The following is a 14,596-nucleotide window of genomic DNA, read 5'->3' on the forward strand; positions in this document are numbered from 1 at the left end:
TATCGGGAACTGACACGTAGTGGAAAAGCGTCGATGGCGAGTCGAGTCAGGCTGGAAAAGCAACATTAAGTTTTGCAGCTCCAGAAAACTTTTATTTAATTAAATTTATCAATCTGTGTTTATATATATATATATATATATATATATATATATATATATATATATATATATATATATATTTTTTTTTTTTTTTAAAGAGCTTATAAAGTGACACGTTTGATTCGTCACGTCACAGCAGGTTTTTTTTCTCCTCAAAACGAGCTGATCGCCAGTTTTAGCCGCCGCCTGTTTACATGCAGGTGTTTTTTTTCCTCCTCGCGTCCAAAAATATGCATTTGAGGTGAATTTCCATCTTTAAATAGATGTGAATGTGCCGTCTGTCTATCCGGGGATGTGAAGCACAGACTTTCTTTATTTTTTTTAAACGTCATCTTGACAGGTTTTCTCTGCCGTCTGGCAGAGTGATCAATATGGTGGCTTTTTTTTTTTAAAGAATTGTGAAAATGACCTCAACCTGAACAAACAGGTGATTTTAATGCAACATTCTGCTGCAAAATGCAGTGAAATGTCCAGAGAACTTCTCTTGTGACTGTTGCATTCTGGGAGTTTTTCTTCACGTTTGTAGCGTCTCGTTCTCTGCTCACGCCGCTGTGCGGTTACATTACAAAATACAAGCAACAGCGCCCTCCCGTGGCACGGTGGACTAACTACATCGTCATCAATGTGTCCGTCGCTGCACTGGAAACACTTTTTTTAAATTTTTTTATTTTTTTTTACAGTTTAAGTGTCGTCACATGAATCCTTAGTCATGTAAACGGGGCTTCGGATTGAAAAGTCTGCAAAAAAACAAACACGATTGTTTAAATCCGTCTTTTTTCGGGGCCTGAATAATTTTTTTTTTTTTTAAACGTGTCCCAAATTGGTTGGATTCTAAAACAATGGCGGAAATTTGAGATGTTGGCCGACAATAATGGTCATTTGTGGGAAAGCGATGATGTCATCGCCCGCTCCGTGACATCACATAACCGCGACAATGGCCGACTTCCTGCTCCGGGAGCCGCTGACGCTCGTCGGTCTCGCGAGGCGCCATGTTGGATTTGTCGAGTGCGCGGGAGTCTTCGCCGTGTCTTCTTCTGCGTTCTTTTTTTTTTTGCGTGTCACAGCGCCCCCTAAAGGCCCGGCATATATCTCTACACCAAGTGACGCGCGGATGGAATTTTGTTATTAAGAACTCCGAGGGCAAAATAAAAGTAGTCCGACCTAAACTCACCCCGTGGATTTTCAAATTACGAGTCTCTCGTGTTTGTTGGTTGTGATTCTTCCCCCGCTGGCTGGACCAGCGAAGGAAGTCGTTCTCATCACAACAAACCTCAAGATGGAGATTTGGAGCTGAGAAAAGATAGAATCTGTTGGAGGAAGAAGAAAAAAGAAAAAAGAAAAAGCAGATGCATTCCTGGGATAATCCCGGAGACGTCTGGAGGAAAGTTTGTTTTCTGACAGGAGAGTTTATTCCACCGCTTTTCTTTTTGGGTTTCCCCCCCCCCCCCCCTTTTTTTTAATTTCAGGCTCTTGTGTTTACTTTCTCACATCATCACTTCCTCCGTGTCACTCTTTCCCCTCCTCGCTGGGTTTTTTTTTTTTTTTTTTTCAGGAAAAACACTGAGTTCTTTCACGCCTTTCTTCGGCACGCGTCGCTTCAGGTCGTCTCGGCCTCTGCCATTAGTCTGGAAAGTGCCGTCGTTAACCTCCGGGGGCCTTTTTCACCTGTCGGGGCAGAGCGGGAGGAGAAAAAAAAAAAACGACCAGTCGGCACTTTTTCGTTCGGTTCTTTTCTTTTCCTTTCCGATAAGCTTTTGTTTTGAAACATTTAATCGCGCTACTTCCCGCTAAAGAGTCTCAGAGTGTCTGCCGGCCTGCGGGGTCGAAGTTGTTTAAGGTGATTTATGAATCGATTAACTCGAATAAAAGTTCGTATTGAGAGAGTTGATTGGAAAAGCGAATGTTTAAAAAAAAACAATTACAACCAAAATGGAAGTAGAAGTAGAAGTGGAAGTAGAAGTGGAAGTAGAAGTAGAAGTGGAAGTAGAAGTAGAAGTAGAAATGGAAGTGGAAGTAGAAGTAGAAGTGGAAGTAGAAATGGAAGTGGAAGTAGAAATGGAAGTGGAAGTAGAAATGGAAGTGGAAGTAGAAGTAGAAGTGGAAGTAGAAGTAGAAGTAGAAGTGGAAGTAGAAATGGAAGTGGAAGTAGAAATGGAAGTAGAAGTGGAAGTGGAAGTGGAAGTGGAAGTGGAAGTGGAAGTAGAAGTAGAAGTAGAAGTAGAAGTAGAAGTAGAAGTAGAAGTGGAAGTGGAAGTGGAAGTGGAAGTGGAAGTGGAAGTGGAAGTGGAAGTGGAAGTGGAAGTGGAAGTAGAAGTAGAAGTAGAAGTGGAAGTGGAAGTGGAAGTAGAAGTAGAAGTAGAAGTAGAAGTAGAAGTAGAAGTGGAAGTGGAAGTGGAAGTGGAAGTGGAAGTGGAAGTGGAAGTGGAAGTGGAAGTATGTACAAAAAAAAATAAAATTCAGTTCACATTAAATGTGCGTTTTGTGGCGGAATCTCTCAAAAGTGGGTCGTAGATCGTTAAGATGAAGGAAAATGGCCTCAGGGAGTTAATCCGGAGGAGCGGCGGCCTCCTACAGTCCGACGTCTTCGGCGCTTCATTCCGCCTGACGGGTCTCGGCTCGGGATCCGCGACCCCGTCGACCTCGACCCGCGAGCTGTCAGGAGTCCAGAGCGACGGCGGTGCCGCCGCCGAGGAGGGACTCCTCCCCCTCCCCCTCCTCCTCCTCCTCCCCCTCCTCCTCCTCCTCTGGCCTGCTGTCCGACGCTCGCCGTTACGCTCTGCTGCCATCGCAAGTCATTTGTCTGAATTCCCCAAAACCCCTGAGGGAGGGAGGTCAGGAGGAGGTGTGTGTGTGTGTGTGTGTGTGTGTGTGTGTGTGTGTGTGTGTGTGTGTGTGTGTGTGTGTGTGTGTGTGTGTGTGTGTGTGTGTGTGTGTTTGGAGGGAAAATCTACAGTTGGGCTCATGGTGAGTGTGTGTGTAGCCTCGATTCGCCAGCCGGTGCTGCCCAGCCGGGTGGAGCCTACACCCCCTCCCACGTCTCGCCGAGCTCTGACCGATTGCGGCGTTTTTTTTGGGGGGGGGGTTGTTTTTTTTTCAAACCGTCCGCAGGAACCTCATCTGTCTCGGCGAGGAAGTGGGTTGTTTGTACGGTTGCCGCGGCGACTTGTCCCCATTAGTCCCTCCATTAGTTCTCGTCTCGGCCGACGTGTTGGCGGGCGGGGGGGGGGGGGGGTTCTCGCCGCTTTGCTAGCTGGTCGACTCCCCCTAACCCTAACCCCCCCCCCCCCCCCCCGGTAACGTTCAGACGTTTGAACCCGACAGCGCGAGGATCTTCCGCGGTTTGATGACTCAGCGTTCCTGCCGCACATCTCATCGTAACATAAACACTCTTCTGTTCGTCTCAGATGAACCGACGTCTCTTCAAGTTGCGTTTACAAAATACTGGAGTTCCCAGAATACGAGCCGCCGCTTTTTTTTTTTTTTTTGTTCCCCCTGAAGCTTAAACAAGGAGCTTCATACGTGATGCGTTCAGGTGCATCACGTAACTCCGACCTTTCTTAATTTTTTCTTTTCACATTTGGTCGCCGTGGCTTTTATTGAGGTGCGTTCAATAAACGGTTTATGGCAGTTGAGCCAAAACTGTCCAAACCACCAAACGACCAAGAAAATGGTAAAAAAATCATAAAATTTTAACAGAATTCTCGTTAAAAAAAACAACTAAAACAAGCATAATTGCACTTTTAAGTGTCAATAAATGACTTTAAAATGTTGATCTGCTGCAAAGAACACAACTTCAAAGGTTTTTTTTTTTTTTATAATTTAAAGACTTGGTTTAAAAAAAAAAGAATAATAAATTTCATATATATAATAATAAAATATAATATATACAATATGTAATATAAAATAAATATATACTGTATATTCTGAATAATAAAAGTTTATAAATTCCAGAATTATTCCGTTGAACAAAACGTTAAAAACATTCGATCCTATGAAATATTGAAATATTTTAAGATTCTGATGAATAGAACAAAAAGAATGTACTGTCGGGTGTATTTTGACGTATCGTCGTATACAAACGTCAGCAGTGGAGTTCGTTGTTCTATATGTGAAGCCAAATGCAGGTTTGTTTTATTCTCGGTGTGAATTAAAAAGCAGCGAAAGCCTCAGGGGCTCCAGATTGTGTGGGAAATAATCTGGGAGGAGAAATGAGATTTAATTCGTCCGGAGACTCTTTGACGTTTGAATAAATCCGCTGCAGCTCCGAAGTCGTGTGGCGACACGTCTGCAAACACTTTGCTCTTGTTTTTCTCCCGGCTGCTGAGCAGGAATCACGTCAGCGGCGGCATAAAAGGATCACATTCATCTTTAATTGCCGTTTGTCTCGTCGGTTTAAGTAGATTAGAGTGAAGAAATCCACTTTATGAAAGGATAATACACTGTTCTGACTCTTTAAAAGTTCATTTTAGACGAATCAAGTCTTTCTGAGAGTGTGAAGATTTCAACCGGAGGCGAAATGACTGTTTTTTTAAACTTTAAATGCGTAGTTGGATGGAGGCAGTGGTTTGCACCGTCGCCTCACAGCAGGGGGTGTCCAGGTTCGATTCCAGGCTTTCTTAAGGGGAGTTTCTATGTTCTCCCTTTTAGGCTTCACATCTGACGTTATCTCACGGACGATATCCAGAGTTTCGTTTGATTCACATCTTGAGTCTCGATTCCAATTTTTCATTAAAATGTATTTATTTATTTATTAAAAAAAAATTTACGTGATCGCTTAAGTTACATTTGAAACACGACCGCTATCAGAACGTGGTTGGACTCGCCGGTTTCGGGCCCCAGAGCCTAGAAGACGCCGTTGACAGAATTAAATATGGCCGCCGCGCCGGGCGACGCCCGGGTTGCCAGATGTGACTCACGGTTTCCAGCACTAACCTCCGCCTGTGTGGAAATCATTTTAAAACCCTAAAACTGTTATATGTGCATTAAAAAACAACAACACTGTAAACACACACATGCACGAATTAAATAAAGTTAAAGAGTAAAAGAGTTGTGGGATGCCTGTCAAATCTGGCAACGCGGGTCAGCTTGTTGATTTTTAAATGATTGTTAAATACGAGGCGACAGAATCTAGACAACAAGAGAGCGCAGCTTTTATTTTGGCGGAGGTAAAACTTTGGAATTGCAGTTTTCACACACAACAGGTGGTTTTTGATGCGAGTCACTTGTGAACGGGAAATCAGAATATCTGCGTTTTTTTTTCCTGCAGCGTGAAGGAAGCCTCGTCCCCTCAAATGCAGATTTGGAGTCTTTTGGATTTTGGTGCATGGAAGTAGAAGTGGAAGTAGAAATGGAAGTAGAAGTGGAAGTAGAAGTGGAAGTAGAAGTGGAAGTAGAAGTGGAAGTGGAAGTGGAAGTAGAAGTGGAAGTGGAAGTGGAAGTAGAAGTACAAGTAGAAGTAGAAATGGAAGTAGAAGTAGAAGTACAAGTGGAAGTGGAAGTACAAGTGGAAGTAGAAGTACAAGTAGAAGTACAAGTGGAAGTAGAAGTACAAGTGGAAGTACAAGTGGAAGTAGAAATGGAAGTAGAAATGGAAGTGGAAGTGGAAGTGGAAATGGAAGTACAAGTGGAAGTAGAAATGGAAGTAGAAATGGAAGTAGAAGTGGAAATGGAAGTACAAGTGGAAGTAGAAGTAGAAGTGGAAGTACAAGTGGAAGTGGAAGTACAAGTGGAAGTAGAAATGGAAGTAGAAGTGGAAGTAGAAGTGGAAGTAGAAATGGAAGTAGAAGTGGAAATGGAAGTACAAGTAGAAGTGGAAGTACAAGTGGAAGTGGAAGTACAAGTGGAAGTGGAAGTAGAAATGGAAGTAGAAGTGGAAGTAGAAGTGGAAGTAGAAGTGGAACTTGTTTTTTCCTTTTTCTTTTTTAAGGATTTGTGTCATTTGAGCTGCATGTTTGTTCTGCTGAGCAGCTGTTTATTTCTTTATTTAAAAAAAGATATATGTATATATATATATATATTAAATATATATATATATACATATATATATATATATAATATAATTCCAGCTTTTGAGCGTGGTCGTTCCGACGGGATCAGAGGAAGAAGCCGGCGATTAAGAAAAGCTGCGTCGTGGTTTTGCAACAATCCTTCGCTTGTGAGTCACTGAGAGACTTTTATCACCGCCGGCACTGCTGACGTGAACGAGGAGGTCCGATATAAAGGAGCCGGGGGGGGGGGGGGTGTTATTGTGGGGGAGCGGCCATGTTCTGCTCTCCAGGTGTTTTCTCCCACCCCCCCCCTCGTTGCAGTGACCTTGACGTGGAGGAATGTGCTCCCTGTTCTGTGTCAGGAGGGAGCCGGGGGGGAGGAAGAGGAGCCGGGGGGGAGGAAGAGGAGCTGGGGGGGAGAGAGAGGAGCCGGGGGGGGAGGAAGAGGAGCTGGGGGGGAGAGAGAGGAGCTGGGGGGGAGGAAGAGGAGCTGGGGGAGAGAGAGGAGCCGGGGGGAGGAAGAGGAAGAGGAACCAGGGGGAGAGAGGAAGAGGATCTGGGGGGAGGAAGAGGAGCTGGGGGGGAGGAGGAGGAGCTGGGGGAGAGAGAGGAGCCGGGGGGAGGAAGAGGAGCCGGGGGGGTGAGAGGAAGAGGATCTGGGGGGGAGGAAGAGGAGCTGGGGGGAGGAAGAGGATCTGGGGGGGAGGAAGAGGAGCCGGGGGGAGGAAGAGGAAGAGGAACCAGGGGGAGAGAGGAAGAGGAGCCGGGGGGGAGGAACGGGGGGGGTGAGTAAAGCTGAGGGTTTGCAAAGAGAGAGAGAAAAAATGGCGACTGCTTGTAATTCTAGAGGTCATCAGAGGTCATGGACCTGTGGGGAGGTCACGACCAGAGGGAGGGGTTATTTTCCCCACGTGATGTCATGAAGGGAGGATCTCTGATTGGCCTGGATGAGCCTCACTGTCCCTGTCAAAATTCAAACATGCTGATTGGTTTTGCTGACTCATGTGTTGACCTTTGACCCTGGCATGACCTCTGTTCAGTCAACGTCCTAGAAGTGGATCAAATAGTGTTTCTCCATAAGGACGTGAAGTCTTCTTCTTCTTCTTCTTCTTCTTCTTCTTCTTCTTCTTCTTCTTCTTCTTCGTCTTCTTCTTCTTCTTCTTCTTCTTCTCCTTCTCCTTCTCCTTCTATTTAAATCTAAATCTACCAACAAACTGAGCAGCTTTTCCTGATTTCAGCTCGACTTCCACCGGCAGGAATCCTGATATTTGCCGAGTCGTTAAAAACCTGTTTGATCTCCTGACGTCCGTCTCTGTTTCTGTTTCCTCCTGCAGGAGCTGTGTCAGTGTCGCCCGTCGGACGGGAACTGCTCCTGCTGCAAGGAGTGCATGCTGTGCCTGGGGAACCTCTGGGAGGAGTGCTGCGACTGCGTGGGTGAGCGGCCGCCACCAGCTTCACGTTGTACGGCAGGCAGCCGGTTAGTCAGCGGTATTTGGGAAAACTTCAGCCCACGCTTTTTAGAAAGAAAAAAAGAAAGAAAGTATTTAGACAGCGAGACGCACTGCGGAGCATCTGTGGAAAACATCAGTGTGTCTGCAGGGTTTCTGCTGTGTGGATTATTCAAATTATACATGTTGATTGTTATTTCTGTACTTTGGTGCCGAGCGGACAGTTTTTTTTCCATCGCACACGTTTTGGGTTTTATTGCCTTCTGTGACTTTTCCATTATTTTTTTGCAAACTGAACCGTTGACGGGGAAAATAATTAAATAAATAAAACGCAAAGTACACACGAAAACTCACATACTGATATCGTAATGACGATAACTGCAATATATTTTGCAGCACTTCAGATTGTACCATTAAAGTTTTTTAAAATCTCACATCTGTCACCAGTTTTCATTAAAATATTCTAAAAATAAGCTTAATAAAAATGTTAAAATATTCTCAAAATAAGTTTAATAAACATTTTCAAATATTTTCAAAATAAACTTAATGAAAATTTTCAAATATTCTAAAAATAAGCTTAATAAAAATGTTAACATATTCTAAAAATAAGCTTAATAAAATTTTTTAAATATTCTCAAAATAAGTTTGATAAAAATGTTCAAATATTTTCAAAATAAACTTAATGAAAACTTTCAAATATTCTCAAAATAAGCTTAGTAACAATTTTCAAATATTCTCAAAATAAGTTTGATACAAATGTTACAATATTCTCAAAATAAGTTTAATAAAAATGTTCAAATATTCTCAAAATAAACTTAATAAAAATTTTAAAATATTCTCAAAATAAGTTGAATAAAAATGTTAAAATATTCTCAAAATAAGCTTAATAAAACTGTTAAAATATTCTCAAAATAAGTTTAATAAAAAATTTTAAATATTCTCAAAATAAGGTTAATAAAGATGTTAAAATATTCTCAAAATAAGCTTGATAAAATGTTTTAAATATTCTCAAAAAGACTCCTTTTAAAAGATTGTGTTTATGTTTTCTGTATTGGATTACTATTTTTAAAAAGTACATTTGAAGTGACGAGCTGGGTTTGTACGGTGGATGAAATGTACTGGGAAATAAATAAATAGATAGTTTTAACTCGGGAACGCTTGAGTCAATCTAGAGCTACAGTCGCTAGATGCAGACTTTCGCCAGAACTGAGTTAGCATCACTAGCATGTTAGCCGTGAGCTCATGTAGATGCTAACTAGGTAGTTAGCTTGTAGCTACATCACTGTGTGAAAGACTGAGTGGGCTATCTATCTATCTATCTATCTCTCCACGGCAACGGATGCTGATCTCCTTTGATCTTCTTTCATCCGCTTTGTATGGGACATTTTTCTTGTCAGTTTTGGGGGATTTTTTTTCGGTAACGGTTCGTCGTTAACGTCCCAAAATCTTATCGACTGATCCTTGGATGATGACAAATCATCCCTGGTTTTTTTTTTTTGCGACACTTCCATGACGTGTCCACCGGGACGGAGAAACACTGTAATGTTTGAATTTAAAGGGTTGTCGTGGCTCCAGGGGGAAAAACGACTTCATGTTGCCTCTGGGTGAGACTCGTTCTACTTCCTCCTTCCGTTCAGCTAGAAAACCTGAAGCCATGCGTCAGATTGTGTCTGACGAAGGGTTAAAGCCGGAGCTTCGCCCCCGAACCGCCATGACCTCCGTCCTCGCGCTGCCGGTGTCTCCGTGTCTCCGTCACCTCGCCGCGAAACGCGTTTCTGCCCCGATACGAGCCGAGTGTGAGCTGAGCTGAGCCAGATCCCCTCGGCAACGCTTCACCGAACCCGGAGGAGGAGGAGGAGGAGGCTGGATGAAGCTGCAGCCGCCTCCTGAACTTTGACCCGGGGAGGTGTGGGGGGCTGGGGGGGCTGGGGGCTGGGGGTGGGGGTGGGGGTGGAGGGGGTCCCAGAACATCCGGATTTGTGAAAGTGGAAAACAGCGAGCGGCGAGTGTCGACTCCTCCCTTCAAAGGAGGAGGTGTGAAGGTGTGTGTGTGTGTGTGTGTGTGTGTGTGTGTGTGTGTGTGTGTGTGTGTGTGTGTGTGTGTGTGTGTGTGTGTGTGTGGGTGGGTGGGGGGTGGGGGGTGGGGGGGGGGGGGGGGATGTCAGAAGAGGCAGTTTAACACGGAAACATGTGGAAAGTATCCGCAGGAGTGAAAGTAATGGAGTACTAATACTCAGATTATTGTAAGGAATTAGGTATTTATGAGTGTCATTGATGTATGTTAGTGTCAGTATCTATCTATCTATCTATCTATCTATCTATCTATCTATCTATCTATCTATCTATCTATCTATCTATCTATCTATCTATCTATCTATCTATCTATCTATCTATCTATCTATCTATCTATCTATCTATCTATCTATCTCTCTTTTGTCTATCTATCTCTCTTTTGTCTATCTATCTATCTATCTATCTATCTATCTATCTCTCTTTTGTCTATCTATCTATCTATCTATCTCTCTTTTGTCTATCTATCTATCTATCTATCTCTCTTTTGTCTATCTATCTATCTATCTATCTATCTATCTATCTCTCTTTTGTCTATCTATCTATCTATCTATCTCTCTTTTGTCTATCTATCTATCTATCTATCTATCTATCTATCTATCTCTCTTTTGTCTATATCTATCTATCTATCTCTCTTTTATCTATCTATCTATCTATCTATCTATCTATCTATCTCTCTTTTGTCTATCTATCTATCTATCTCTCTTTTGTCTATCTATCTATCTATCTATCTATCTATCTTTTGTCTATCTATCTATCTATCTCTATTTTTATCTATCTATCTATCTATCTATCTATCTTTTTGTCTATCTATCTGTCATCTATCTATCTATCTATCTATCTATCTTTTTGTCTATCTATCTATCATCTATCTATCTATCATCTATCTGTCTATCTTTTTGTCTATCTATCTATCTATCTCTCTTTTTGTCTATCTATCTATCTATCTATCTATCTATCTATCTTTTTGTCTATCTATCTATCTATCTATCTTTTAACTTTTATTCCCGGCGTCAAAATGTACAAGGAATACAGATACAAAAGAGAAAAAAAGATGGATTTTTACTCATTTGAATTGACGTTTATATAAAACACACACACACACACACACACACACACACACACACACACACACACACACACACGTAAAACTCAACATGAAAGAGTCCCGATCGATTCTCAGACTTTCCACTTTTACTGAATTTTGTTGAATTTTGGGCAAAACGTCCTTCATCGCTTACCGACGTTAGAAAAGTCGATTTTTACCGATTTCAGCGTCTTTTACCTAAAAGCTGATTTGCGATGCAGTAAAAAAAAAAAAAAAAGTGATCTGTAAAAGTACAGATGGAACGAGACTCTGCAGCTGATGATTCATCTCAAACTGGCTCAGTTCATTTCATCACTGCTCCTCGTCGTCTCCTGGCTTTTGATTCGTGCTACTTTATGTTTCACGTCATTTTCAAGGTTTTTGTCTTTTATTTTTATGGTTGTTTTCTACTTTATGGCAGCAGTTTGTGGTCGTCTGCGTCTCTTCTTGCTTGTTTTTGCTTTGATCATTTCCCCCGTCTTTGTTTTTTTTGAAACATACTTTAACGTCCCGCTTTCTGTTTCACTCTTCCTCTATTGACTTTGCGACGGTTTTGTGTGTTTTTGCAGCTTTTAATGAGGTCATGTTGCTCGTGCAGTCTCTCCTTATTCTGCATCTTTGTTTTTATTGGATGCTTCATTGATCTTTCCAGTGCCTAATTTGATTGTTTTGCATGTTTTTGCAGCTTTTATAAGGCCGTGTTGCTCGTGCACTTTCTCTTCTTGGACTTGAATATATCATTTTTTTTTTTGCATCTTTCATTTTTTTTTGCCGGGTTGTTTTTTCCCCTCCTCAGACGTTTTTCTTCTTTGCAGCCCGTCTCACTTTTGAACAATCGGTCCACAAGCCCCGACAGGCCGCTTTTACCCACAAGCCCCTGCTGTTGGTTTCCTGCCCCGTCGCCTCTCAGGATGGGATTTGACGGACAGATATTACTGCCCTCGCTGACGGGGAGGCTTTATTAAAGCTCTTTAATGTGGAACAACGTGACACTGAACCGGTCGCCGCCGCCGCTGCTGCTGCACAGATGTTCTGGAGGTGTTTTCCCACCATGCAGGGTCCTTTTTGTTGTTGTTGTTGTTGTTTTTTTAGGCCAGCGTGCAGCGTTTCGCTCTCCTCACTTAAGATTTCACTGACTTTGTGTCCACTTTCGGCAAAGTTTCCACTATAAACATGATATCTGGGCCAAATACGCGGCGCTTTGAAGTGTGTGTCTGCGAGTGGTTAGAGGACGGTGTGTTTTAGCAGAGAGGAGGAGGAGGAGGAGGAGGGAGGGAGGGAGGAGGGAGGAGGGAGGGGGGGGGGAGGACCCCATGTGTACATTTTATCTAAACCAGCTGCTCTGGCTCTGCTTTTAGTGTCGGTTTGTAATCCAACTCCTCTGTCAAACTCCATTCCCCATTAAATGATTTACTCATTCGCAATAATTCACTTTGACTCCTTTTAAAAGGGTTCGGGGGGGTTGGAGGTGGGGGGGGGGGGGGGTCATATCGGAGGATGTGGGGACTTTGCGGGGCCGTCGCTACCGTGTTTTGGGAATGAAGAGATGAAGTGTTTAAAAAAGCTTAATTGAGACGAGACACGGAAACCGGAAACGCTCTGCCGGTTCTGAGGTTTCAAACTGTGTGAAATTAATAAACCTTAGTATAACACCCCCCCACCCCCCACCCCACCCCCGTTTACACCATGTTTCACAAAAAAAAAACATTGTTTCAGAAAAGTTTCTCGTTCACACGGCAACATTTTGAAAACGATGGAGTTTTCATGTTGGGCCACTAGTGGGTGCTGTTTTTTTTTGTTTTGTTTTTTTTTGCTATGTGATTTCTTGGACATTCTAACGACCAAGTTGGATTATTATTACGGTGACTGTCGACGATAATGACACTTTTCCACGAGTTCCTACTCGACCCGCTCGTCTTCCATGACGATTGTTCCGCCGGGTAGTGGGCGGAGCCACTGGAGCACAAGTCATCTGTATCACGATCGTGCAATGGATATCAAATAATCAATTAAATCATATATAGTTATTAATATTACAAAATGTGGGATGTCGTGATGGCGATTCACTGTCCGGTGTTTCGGTTCAACTGGTGCCCCTGTTAACTTGTGACTTCTGCCACCAGCCGTGTCGGAATGAGACAAACAAACGCTACGATGCTTTAAAAGTTAACGTGGTTAAACTCCGTTCGTCAGGGTTCTTCGGGTTCTGGTCTCGTTTTGAACATCTGCGGTGAAAAAGGGGACGACTGAGGAAGAGGGTCACCAGTTAACAGGGCCACCAGTTAATCCGAAACACCGGTCGAGCTCCTGAATCCTCCGGCCGCCGCCGTCGCAACACAAAGAAACGTCCGCAACCCGTCGCCCGCTCCAACTGGTTTGGTGATTTCGGAAGAATTTTCCGGGGTTTAAAAAAAAAAAAAAAAAAATGGCGGCTGAACGAGACGCGACGAGCCGGCCAATCAGCGGCTGCCGTTTGAATTTTGAGTTTTAAAGGTTACGATGGACTATTTTGACTCACTGAAGATAAAAGCTTGAGCTTCAACTGGACAAAAAAATAGAAAAAAAAAAAAAAAAATGTCCGCGGTTTCCACAGGAAACGTAACGTGTTCACTTCCTGTCCGCCGCAGGGATGTGCAACCCCAAGAACTACAGCGACTCGCCGGCGACGTCGAAGAGCACGGTGGAGGAGCTGCACCGCCCCATCCCCTCGCTGTTCCGCGCCCTCACCGAGGGCGACGCCCCCATCAACATGATCGTCGACACCTTCCCCGTGGCCGAGGAGCTGTCGCACCACGAGAACCTGGTGTCCTTCCTGGAGTCGCTGGACCCGCAGCCCCACAACGTGTCGGTGCCCGGCAACAGCATCCATGCCAGCTACGACACCCGAGGTACCGCCGGCGGCGCCTCCACTTTTTATCTTGTATGATTTTAATGAGCGATTTTTTTTTCCTCAGGGCCTTTAACAGTTACAATTTTTCTAAATGTCCAGTTCAGTCAATTAAAAACAAAATTTGCCTTTAATTTGTTTGCCCCCCCCCAAAAAATGTTTTTATTTTAATAATGTCCAATAACATGAAGATTTCATAACTTGCCACTATTGCCTGCATCATAATTTTCATTAGATTTACGATATTTCCCGCTGCAGCAGTTAAAGGCCCCCGTCTGCTCGACTCTGACTGATAGATTTTGAAAAGGGAATTTAAAAAAAAATTTAAACCATTTTTGTTCCCGATCCCTGCAACGACACAAAGTTTTAAGATAAGATAAGATAAGATAAGCCTTTATTGATCTCACAATGAAGAAATTTACTTGTTACCTTCTGCTCTTAAGGACTCATGAGTAGAAATGACAAGAAATGTGCAAACAGTTCGATAAGAATAGAAGTATCTTATATACGATGACCATCAAGAACTCTAAGGACCAAAAATATTTACAGTAAAGAGTAATAATAAGTAAATTAAATAAAATAGGACTAAAAATAAGATAAAAATCACAAACTATAATAAAGTATAATAAGTTCTAAGGGGAGCAAAGTATACAGTAAGATGAAATACAAGGAAAATAAACTATGATGTGGGGGGGCAAAGTGTAGAATAAAGTACAATAAACATACTATAGTAAAAAAAATAATACCAGTGTTGGCAGTGCAGGTTCAGTCCTAACAAGTGCAATAGTCCAATTAGTGTCGTAGATAAAGTGACGTTATTTCCTATATTTCACCTTAAAAAAAGAGGTAATTAAACATATTTGCATACTTTATTTAAACTATTTTGTAATAAAATGTGATGTTTATCAACGTGTTTAGAACAAGATATTTCTCTCTTACATTACAATAATTTATTCAACTCATGATTTGCCATCTATTCAGCAGATTATGTGAAATTAACCGACCAACCAGTGCTGAA

General features: G+C 42.6%; 1 protein-coding gene across 2 annotated transcripts in view; it reads left to right on the plus strand.

Moving 5' to 3' along the window:
- Nucleotides 1-14,596, plus strand: part of twsg1a (twisted gastrulation BMP signaling modulator 1a) — a 20,587-nt gene that overhangs the window by 2,425 nt on the left and 3,566 nt on the right. The window contains exons 3-4 of one of the 2 annotated variants that reach the window (XM_080504020.1): nucleotides 7,421-7,520; nucleotides 13,319-13,579. In XM_080504020.1, the coding sequence (XP_080360146.1) occupies nucleotides 7,421-7,520; nucleotides 13,319-13,579 (361 nt within the window). The remainder of the gene's footprint in view (nucleotides 1-7,420; nucleotides 7,521-13,318; nucleotides 13,580-14,596) is intronic. The other variant, XM_080504019.1, reaches the window with a different exon arrangement.

Source organism: Blennius ocellaris (genome assembly GCF_963422515.1).
Source record: "Blennius ocellaris genome assembly, chromosome: 10".
In the NCBI taxonomy this organism is placed as follows: Eukaryota; Metazoa; Chordata; class Actinopteri; order Blenniiformes; family Blenniidae; genus Blennius; species Blennius ocellaris.